This window comes from Miscanthus floridulus, chromosome 18, assembly GCF_019320115.1.
Source record: "Miscanthus floridulus cultivar M001 chromosome 18, ASM1932011v1, whole genome shotgun sequence".
NCBI classification, from domain to species: domain Eukaryota; kingdom Viridiplantae; phylum Streptophyta; class Magnoliopsida; order Poales; family Poaceae; genus Miscanthus; species Miscanthus floridulus.
The window spans coordinates 56577664-56588828 of NC_089597.1; the positions used below are offsets into that span (position 1 = coordinate 56577664).

General features: G+C 41.5%; 1 protein-coding gene across 1 annotated transcript; it reads right to left on the minus strand.

Moving 5' to 3' along the window:
• Positions 1 to 1005: 1005 nt before the first annotated feature.
• On the minus strand, positions 1006 to 3327 carry LOC136523883 (uncharacterized). Its single transcript, XM_066517415.1, has 4 exons — positions 2862 to 3327; positions 2676 to 2806; positions 1929 to 2580; positions 1006 to 1616 (listed from the first exon to the last, which is right to left on the minus strand). The coding sequence occupies exons 1-4, from the start codon at positions 3325 to 3327 to the stop codon at positions 1006 to 1008; spliced, it is 1860 nt and encodes a 619-aa protein (XP_066373512.1).
• Between the last annotated feature and the right edge of the window lie 7838 nt (positions 3328 to 11165).

Sequence of the window (11165 nt, forward strand, 5' to 3'; positions counted from 1 at the left end):
TGCTTCAAGCTTTAAGGAATATTTAATATTTGACATCCAAAATAGGCTTTCTCTCCCCCTAATGCCAATATTAGATCTTTAATAGCATACCTCAAAAAATATCTCCTATTATGGGCTTAAAATAATTCAAATTAATTCATGTATCTCCAACTACAAGTGGAGGCCCATTCATGTATGCTATGATGATGAAATCTTATGGGAAATATTCACGCACATATTTAAATACGAGGGTTATTATACATTATATGCAGTGAGCTAGAATTCATAAAGTGCACTTAAGAATATTCAGCATTCCTACAAACTCAGGGATGTTCTCCCCCTGATTTGCACGTATTATAGTTTAGAAAACTATTTCATTGTCTAGCTTCTTTATTGTTTAGCCAAAAAATTGGTCCAATTACTCATACATAATTCAAAAAATGGATCACATACTTCACATGTATAAAATACGCAACATTCAAAATTACATGGAATTTCTTCTAGAAATTTCTAATTGCCATTAATACAAAATTCCCCAAATGCCTTTTCTTCAAAAAAATCCTAAATCATCTAAGTGTGTTATCCACCATCTTAATTCCACAATTATTCATCCCATCAATTGGATCACTTCTCCATTTAGCTAATTTTAGATTAACCAACTCCCCCTGATCTTAGGCTACTTGGTCATAGACCAATATATTGCTTATGCATGCAACACATCGAAAGCAAAATATTCCTTAGTTCAACGAGAACTAGCGTGCTAACCTACGTTACACGGATATGGATACGGGTATCGGATACGATACGTATCAGATACGTGGATACGCTATTCTCCAAAAAACAGTGACACGGGGATATGGCTAGGATTTTTTTAATAATAGTAATAATAACATGATTTAATATGAAATAACATCTAGTCATCTACGGACCACAGGTTCACACTTCACAAACATAATTGAGTTCACATGCGCGGTACATAACAGATAACACATGCAACTTAACCAAGACACTTGCTCTTCTAGGATTCTACTCGTCTTCATCATTACGTGGGTTCCCCTCCATATCATTGTTGTCTCCACCTTCAAAAGACACACTCTCCATTTCAGGTTCATCAAGAGAGAGATCAGCAACTTCTAGAATTCCGACACCAGATAAAGATTCAAAGCCATCTCCTCCCACATCCCACATTCTTGTTGGCCCTGTACTATAATCTTCCGCCTTTCTTGATAGAAGTCTCAAATTGTTATGTATAAAGACCAAGTCTTCAGCACGTTCAGGAGCTAGTTTGTTTCTTTGTATGCTATGAATGAAGCTGTATGTGCTCCAATTCCTCTCACAAGAAGAAGATGAAGCTGGCTGATTGAGTAATTTGAGAGCTAATTTTTGCAACATAGGAATAGACTGTCCATGATTTGCCCACCACTTCAATGGGTCAAGTACCCATCTGTCATAAATGGAGTCAAAGTCATTGAGTTCTTCTGAGCAAGTAGCAAACCTTGAGTACTCATCTTTAACATGATTGAGATCTTTAAGAACAGGGAAGAATTTCCTAAAGCATTTCATTCTCTGTACTAAAATATCAAGGTCCTTAGGGTTGACGTCCTTCACTTTCACTAATCCATTTCTCATGATAATACCTACAAATAAATATGATCAACACAATGCAAATGAACAAAGAATGGACAACAGCCATTTATAATACAAAAATGGAGTGAACTGAGTGTTACAAAAAATTTACCTTGGATTAAGTGAATGTGCAAGACAAATGAGAGGTGTGTTGCTTTTTGACCAGCGATCAACCAATATGTCTTGAACAGTAGAGAAGAAGGTGCATTGTTCATTATAATTCTTCTTTTCTTTAGTATATATCACTTTCTTCACTTTTGCTATCATAGTGTCCCACATCTCATAAATTAGATGAAGGCAGGGTCTATCAGTGTCAGCCATACGTAGCATTTCATAAATGGGATCAGTGAAATCAACAATGCACTCCACATTCTCCCACCATTGCCTACAAAGAATTTTATCTCTCACATGTCGTGCTGTCCCTACATTATCATCTCTGTAAGTATCCCATGCATCACTAATCACCATGCTTTGGAGTGCTCTCTTGACCATCAAAAACCGTTTTAACATAACAACAACGGATGCAAATCTTGTTTCAGCTACAGCTAGTAACTTCAACTTGCTAAACTCATTGAACATTGATAACCTCATGCCATGGTTCATTATATAATTCTTGATCATATTAGCATCCCCAGCTATTAAAGTTATCCAATGCAACTCATCATATACTATCTCTTGCTCTTCAGTACGTGGCAATTTAGCAGCACAAATATTTTTTAGTGCAAGATTGAGGGTGTGAACAATACAAGGAGTCCAGAATATGTTATCATACTTTTGCTGAACAATAAGACCCACACCTTTGCAGTTTACTGCATTATCTGTGATGATTTGGACCATATTTTTTGGTCCAACTTCTTCTACAACAACCATCAGCTTCTCTGCAATATACTCTTTTGTCTTCTCTTCACCTGAAGCATCAATAGCTCGCAAAAATATTGGTGAAGTTTCAGAAACAGCAATAAAGTTAATGAGTGCCTTCTTTGTGCATCAGTCCAACCATTAGAACATATGGTAACCCCCTTTTCAGCCCAAACACTCTTCATTCGGTCAAGTAAGCTCTCAACATGTACCCTGTCTTGCTTAAACAAAGTAGTTCTCAGTTTGTTATAACTAGGAGGAACATAACCACCAAGGTTATGGTTGGCTGCAAACTTGTAGGATTCTCTGTAATATGGATTTCTTGCAATGTTGATGGACATACCTAAAAAGTACAAACATGAAAAAGATATAACAAAATGCCTAGGGCTGTGAATTACTTAATTCCATAACAAAATGGAAATGAAAGAATTTTTGTGCATCCAATTGATTGCGAGTATCCATGTCAAAAGCTTTCTCAAGAGCTGAACTTCGTAGTCGCTTCTTCGTCGAATAAGCAGAACCAGCAGAACTAGATGCATCCATATTTGCAACCGGCAATGGAATAACTTTTGCTTTTGATTTATCAATCTCATCTGCAGCTTCTGCAATTTCACTTTTTAGCTGTGCTTGGATGGATTTTGTAACAGCTGTGCAAATCTTGATTCCACCTCCAGTTATCCGAAGCAAATGGCTTTTTATCCTAGAGTAACTTCCCTTGTAATCAAGATTACAGTACTTGCATTGCCATACAGCATTGCCTCCTGCAACAGACTTCTCTAAAACCACAACATGTTTCCACAATTGATTCTTCTTCTTTTGCTGGTCATCAACTGCAATTGGAGCACGTTCATCATGCGGCGCCATCTACTCGTACTAAACTACTAATGTCTAACAAATAAAGATGAACACAATTTCAGATCGAAGCACATCAGTACATCACATGATGAACAAAACTACAAGGATGGTTGGAGTAGGGGTGCAAGGATGCAGCTTACCAACTGTACGCTGCCCCGCCGCTGGTCGATTCGATGATGGCGCAGGGCTGCAGGGGGCTAGGATTTCAGAGAGGGCGTCTTCGGTTCATCGACGGCTCTTGCAGCTCGGCCGTCGGTCGCCGTTCAACACTCGCCGTCGCCACCAAGTCTCTAGTTGAAGTGGAAGTGCGGGAGTCGGGATGCGGCACCGTTCTACTGCGAGCGAGTGGGGGAAGGGAGTAGGTCACGCGTGGGAGAGTGGGAGCTGGGAGGTAGGTTGGGCCATTTTCATTTCATGGGCCGTATCCAAATCGACCCATACGTATCTGATACTCGTATCCAGGCTAGTACGTATCCAGATTTGCTAGTACGGCCTGGATACGTATCCGAGGCATATCCGATCCGTATCCGTATCCAAAATGTGTCGGATACACGATACAGACCCCCCTTGAGTATCCGCGCATCGTAGGTGCTAACTAGCCAATTTAATTATGAGGGGAAAAGGTAGTAGCTAGAAGCTACGAATATAGCTTCTATGCTAATATTCATGCAGGAGTGGAGATTGTTGCAGCTTGACGAGAGTGCACAACATAGTGATACACATTCATGTGTAATATGGAATGTTGATATTCAATCCAACATAGTAGCTAACAACAAAATACAAAGGTACAAGCTTACTTGCAATTAGTGCAATGTAGAGAGTTAACTCGGCCGGAAGGGACACGGCTAGGACTTAAAGTCATAATACATGCACTTAATAAAGATATATTTAGGAAGGCCATGCCTATTAAATATATATTACCCATATTTTCTTATGCCTTTACCCAAAATTTCTCCCATTTTCATGCCATAATTACTTCAAGAAGTAATAATAAGCTTCATGCATCTATGAATAATCATTTCAAATGTTCCATATAATTCAATCATACTTCTAGTATTCAATAGTTCTAGCATGAAATTCACATATCTAGTATACTATTCAGTGTACAACAATAGATTTAGAGTAGGACATAAACTTCTAGTTTTTGGGCTGTAGTATTAAATACTTGGTTTATGGATTATACTATTTTTTGGCTAAATTGATCCTTCTAAGATCACTTTATTTGCCAGTATAGTCCAATTGTTCACGCGCTTCTAGGAAATTCAATTTCCCTTCTACCTACATGGTAGTAGCGCACAAAGAACGATAACCTTCATGGTTAACTGAGGCTTCTTTGTGGATTAATTTTTTTAGATAGGCGAAAATAGGTAATTGTGAAGCATATAAATCTATAATTCATTCCATGCAAGATTAACACATATTACTACAAGTAAGAATTGCAACTAAAAATATAAATGCTTCATAGTAGACTTCAAGCTAATAAAGTAACCATTAACTCTTCTATGAGTTTACATAATCCACTTAATTCAACGAGAACTAAAACTTAAAGCATCGTTACCACTACTATCAATACTTCAGGATATGAATTTCAAAGACAACAAATCTATAAGCACATGATTTAAGTTATTCTTCAAGAAAACCTTTAAATATGCTAAATAGTATCTATTCTCGCATGTCTTAACTTCTATACATGACAAGCGGTAGCTTCATGCTTTATTCAATAGTTATGATATACAGTCAGAAGCCTTCAAGGGGTGTAACATATGCAAGCTACATATTCATAGTTAGTGCAACTGATAATAGCCTGGTTTATATAGCTGTCTAAATATTCCAACTCAATTTCTATTTGAGTAATTTCTGATGGTAAATTCAAATACTTTATGTATTATATTGCTCTTTGATATTCTATACACAAGAGACACTTCTTCAAGAATATACATTGATAAAATCTTATTGCCATCTTGTCTTGTAGACATTCAATACAAAGCTTGGAGCCTACTGTTTATAGAGCAACACTATACACCAATCTATAGACATATAAGCTTGAAAATTCAACTTTCGGTGCAATGCAATATGATATTCTATAATCATAATTTGGGATTTTTCTCATACAGTGAGTCCCATAATGCATTTGTTGTTTCTCTAGGCCATATACTCAGTCTAGAGAGTAATCAGGAAATATATATCCTAAATTCACTACACTTCAATGGTAGCAAAATATCCTACATGGATTTAATAATGACCATAACAAATAATTCTACTATTCAGAGTAATTCTAGGATATTTCTCTTCCTTTAAGGCATGCATATTAACATAAATTGGACCATGTGCATATAAGTTTACTACATGTAAACAAGTAGCAAGGTGCAAAAAGGCAGTGGATGGTTATTCAAAATAATCTTAGAAGCATCCTAGCATTTTTCAGGATTATGGTATATGCAAATTTTTAGAATTAAAACCAAGCATTCGTTCATCCCAAAAATTCTTATGCTAGAAAAAAAACAAATATGATTCTAAAGGGTGATAAGTCTAAGGTCTGCAGGATTTAGAGAGCTCATATACCTTATACCATGTTTTTAATGTAATCATTCAAGATTTTATTCTTACGATTTCATGGCATACAATTCATAACATGGTTGCACTAGCATTTTTCATAATTGAATTCAAAGCGTAGAAAATTTTAGAATTAATCTAGTATTTGATTTAGAAAAATAAAGGTAGCAACAACACCCATTAAACTTCAGATTTAATGTGTATATATGCACGCTCTTATACAAATAGGTATAAGAAATACAATAAATATGCATAAACAAAGGGTCTAGGGTTTATTATTCAGAAAACTGCTGTAAAAACTGAAAATTCTGAACAGGCGACTTCTGCTTGCTGCAAAGTCTGACGACATCCTCGCCGTGGACGGTGGCCAGCGGGTGGCATACGGACCACTGGCGGCGGTTTGCATGCTGTGAGCTTGCCAGCAAAACTCGTCCCAGGGTATTATTGGTACTGCACGGATAGAAACATGGATCTGATGCAAGTTGATCAAGATCATAGATGCTGAGGACGGCATGCAGGCCGTAGACGGGACCGAGCAGACGACGAGTGGTTTTCAAGGTCGAATAGTGCCTGGGCAAGGTCGAGCGTTCTTCATGGCTGATTGTGCCGGCGTACTGCAGGCCATGTATTAGCGTCCTCGTGGGGCACGGTGTCTTGGCCGTATATGTATATGGCCCATGGGATCGACAGATCAGACGGCGTGCTGGCCGCAAGGCTACATACATCGAGATTGGCATATGACCCGCGTGGAGCAGCGATCAAGTGGCGTGGCGGCGGATGGCACCGGCACCATGCGTGCGGGCTGCTTTGGGAGGCAAGATGGTTTGGGGTGCGTCGGCCGGTGTCGTGCAGGGCTGCAGGCCGTGGACTTGACTACGGGGTCCTGCGCGTGCAAGCGCAATAGCTACTCGGGCTGGCCACGTGCAACGGTGCAAGTGCGACAGCTCGCCAATGACTCCATGAGACTCTACAAACGGTACAGTGCAGCCAATGCGGTGGCCGACTAATTAATTAATAAAAGCTTGTCATGCTTGCATGACTTCAAACGTGAGCAATTTGAACGTGACCATGCGTGTACTCAGCCTTGGTGCTTTTCCTTCAAAACCGGCACCAGCCAGTCTGACACCTTCGATGTCCCTGCCTTTGCGCTCGGAGAGTAATCTAAGTTCAAGTTAAAAGTTGTACGTTGCTGGTGCTGCATGGCCGTGTGTATTTATCTCTTCTTTTGTAACCTAACATGTATGATGTATCGTGTGTGTGAGTCTGTACCGTGAAGCATTAGTCCACATAAAAACAAGAGAACATCGAATTTGATTTCCACAAGAGTGAAATAGTGCCCTTAAATCTGGATCTAGATGACGCTCACAGGGTAGCACATGTGTTCTCTTGCCGTATAGGTTCATTCCCCATTAAGTACCTGGGGGTTCCTCTCCATTATGACAATTTATCCAGAGAGGATATACAACCTCTTGTAGATAAGATTTTGAAAAGAATAGCAGGCTGGAGAGGTCAGTTTCTATCTTCAGCAGATAGAGTTATGTTGATTAAATCATGTTTAGCAAGTATCCCAGTTTACCTTTTGTCCTTTATAAAATTTCCTAAGTGGGCTATCAAGTTGATTAATAACCAAATGGTCAATTGCCTTTGGAATGACTCTGTAGAATGCCATAAATATCCTCTGGCTAATTCGGAAAAAGTGGCTATGTGTAAGGAATATGGAGGGCTAGGTATCCCAAATTTGAGGGACCTTAATATTAGTGTTTTAGCTTCTTGGTTGAAAAGGTATAAGACAGATAAAGAAAAGCTCTGGAAAGAGCTTATAGACTTCAAGTATGAGACTGAAAGGCCTAACATTTTTGTGTCTAATACCTCAGGTTCATCTAGTTTTTTCAAAAGCTTTATGTGGGCAGCCCAAGCTGCCAAGATGAGTTACGGATGGAAAATAAGTAATGGGAAAAAAGTAAAGTTCAGGATAATTGGCTTGGGTCATCTAGCTTAGCTATACAATTTTGGCCCATTTATAGGATTGTCCATGAGAAAGGAAAGATAATAGTTGATCTCTGGGATCAGGGGTGGACACAGCGGTGGGGCGGCAAGCCCCCCTACCCATACCGCAGCAGTGGAACCCCTGTGGAGCTCGCATGAATTTTTAGGCAAAGTTCTATAGCATAGGGGGCCTGAGACTTAAGATCGAGCAGCAGTGTTGTTCAGCCCCACCTGAAATATTTCCTGGATCCGCCGCTGTCTGGGATGGAGTGGAATTGAAATGTTCTTTTAGGAGAAATATGTCTGAACAGCTTTACCAATCTTGGCTAGAAATCTAAGAACTTGCTGCTACCATCCAGTTTTCTAATGATGAGGATGAGATGGTTTGGCATTTTAGTTCATCTGGGTTATATTCCTCAGTCTCTGTACAAGGTTATCAATTTTAGAGGCATACAACCTGTACATGTGTCTGCTGTTTGGCACTTGAAAATACCACCCAGAGTTCATTTCTTCTTGCGGTTAGTAATTAATAACAGAGCCTTAACTAGAGATAACTTAGGCAAGAGGAGGAAAGTGGAAGATGGGAGCTGTCTTTTTTGCTCAGAAACAGAGACTATTAATCATGTTTTCTTTGAATGTGCTGTTGCTAAACAGTGTTGGAACATGCTTTGAGATATTCTAGGTTGTAGAGTGGGAGGAAAATATGGTAGATGTAGGGAAATTTTTGCTGAGCAATAAAAGACACTGTTTACTGAACATGATTACTTCTGCTACTATTTGGTCTATTTGTAAACTCAGAAATGATTTGTGTTTTCAGCGTCTTGGTTGGAAAAGCATGGAAATGCTGCTTTCTAGGATTGCTGGGCTTTTACAGAACTGGACAGTTCTGCACCCCCCCCCCCCCCCCCCCCCCCCCCCGCGGACAAGCGGATGGAGTTGGAGGATATCATCAGCAAGATCAAGACCGCTTCTGGGGAAATTCTCTGGCTACCGTATACCCCACAAAGCATTCGCTGAAGTTTCATAGAAGTGAAGCTGAAGACAGTGGTGATGTGAGTTTCCTTCCAGATCCGGTGCTTGTTACAAGCCTGATGCCATGGTGGAGGACGCTGAACACTTCTTTTGCTCAAGACTAGTTGAAGGGGAGGACAAGGAGAAGTTTGTTAGCTGTATTTCAGTTTTCGCTTATGGGAAGTGTTTTGTTATAAGGTTGTAAGATCGTCTTTGAATCCAGGTGGACATTCTGGTGCTGGAGTTTGACTCTGAACTGTAAACGCATATTGGGTCTTTTGATTTTAATTGAAAGGCCGGGGCAATGGCCCTTGAACTACACCGGCGAGCCGCCGGAAAGCGTGGCTGGGACGAGAGGGCCGCTGGGGCGAGCGAGCCGCCGGGGCACAACCGGGCCGTGCAGTCGCCAGGGCACGGCCGGGCGCGCAGGCCGCCGGGGCATGGTTGGGGCGAGGGGCGCGCTGGCCGCCGAGGCATAGCCGGGCCACGTGGCCGCCAGGGCACGGCCGGGGCACGCAGGCCGCCGGAGCACGGCTGAGGGGAGGGGCGCGCTGGCCGTCGGGGCGCCGCCGGGCGAGCGAGTCGCCGAGGCATGGCCGGGCCGCGTGGGCTGTAGGGGCATGGCCAGGGCAAGCAAGCCGCCACGGGCACGACCGCCGACGCGCGTGGTCGTCCATGGCGCGCGGCCGCTGGGGAACGAGGTCGCCGGAATAGTTGTAGACTCGCATTTGTCTATGGGAGCGGACGCGGTCCCGTCGTTCCTTGCATTCGTCTCTGGCAGACGGAGGAAGAAGATAGGGATTGGATTGGAATAAGAAGGGCATTTAGGTCTTTTCATTGGTTTGGTCCACGACAAGAAGCTGTTTTGCCAATTGGGTACCAAAACGGTTTCAGCTCCATCAGAAGAGCCGTTCATGGAGCCGAAGAAAAAAAAAGCAGCTTCACTGATGAAGTGGAGCCGTGCCAAATGACACCTTATAGTGGACTAGTAGACGACACTGATTTGGAATTTACTATAGTGGTTTCGATCCTATTTTCGGTATCTTGGCTACTCGTATAGAGTTTAAACTAATTTACATAATGTACCAATTCATTGGAGCTAGATACATAGAGAAACGGTCAAGTTAATTTGTTGCTCAGCACGCCGGACGGGATCGAAAGCACGTCAAAATGGTCCTCGTCAAGTTCAACGCCCCTTTGCCAAACGAAGTCAACAAGACTGCACGATTCGTTTGCCAATGAAGTCAAACAAGACTGCACCATTCGTTGCACTGCTTCTCTGTACTCTGCACAAGCTGCCTGCCTGCCTATATATGTGCTGTTGCTCCATCCCTAATCACACAAACACTTCATCACTCTCAAGAGCAGCTAGCTACATACAGTTTACGGCTACATATATAGACCTAATGCTCTAAATTGTCAAAGGCTTTCTCAAAATCAATTTTCAGGATGACTATTTCCTTTTTGATCAGTGACACAAGTGTAGAAATTGAAATGACCAAGCCAAACAGTCCTGAATGGTTCTTCCCCTGATGAAACCATAGTGGTTAGCATGAACTAGATGGAGAATTACAGTTTGCAATCTTGCTGAAAGGATCTTTGTGATGCACTTGGGTGAGTAATTTAGTAGAGAAATAAGCCTGTAATCATCAACATTTTTAGGGTTATCCTTCTTTGGGATCAAAGCTATAAAAGAAGAATTGATTCTTCTCAAGTCAATGTTTTGACTGCAAAAATCTTTGAACAATCTTATAAAGTCCTCTTTAACAGTGCTCCAACATTTTTTAATGAAAAGTCCATTGAAGCCATCAGGACCTGGGGCATGATTATTTGGCAGGTTCCTAATCACACCTTCAATCTCTTCTTGATTGAAGTCTGCATCCAAACCTTCTAGATTATGTTCTGAAAGTATATTACTAAGATTATAAACTGTGGGGGTCTTAACCCCTATACCCTTACGGCTAGATTTGGGCCGGCCCGGACCAGGGGGTCCGACCCACTAGAAGACGACGCGCGGCCCAGCCGATCTGCTCGGAGTCCCGCGCAAGGAATCAAGGCAGACTTGGAGATCAAGCAAGATCCTGGTTGGTTAGAATAGGAATTCTTATCCGGCCACCTATGGCAATTGTAACAGGTTGGGATTAGTTTTCAGATCTGTAACCCTACCCCCCAGACTATATAAGGCGGGCAGGGGACCCCTATCAAAGATCATCTCACTTACACACAGCAATACAATCAGACACAGGACGTAGGTATTACGCCTTCACGGCGGCCGAACCTGGATAAAACCTCGTGTC

What these genes read in the sequence shown, in the direction of transcription:
- LOC136523883 (XM_066517415.1), bottom strand. Translation starts at nt 3,327, where the DNA reads ATGGCGCCGCATGATGAACGTGCTCCAATTGCAGTTGATGACCAGCAA. An exon ending in CCATTTTGTTATGGAATTAA is followed by an intron (nt 2,807 to 2,861) that starts GTAATTCACAGC and finishes TGTACTTTTTAG; the next exon opens with GTATGTCCATCAACATTGCA. An exon ending in CTTTGTTTAAGCAAGACAGG is followed by an intron (nt 2,581 to 2,675) that starts GTACATGTTGAG and finishes TGCACAAAGAAG; the next exon opens with GCACTCATTAACTTTATTGC.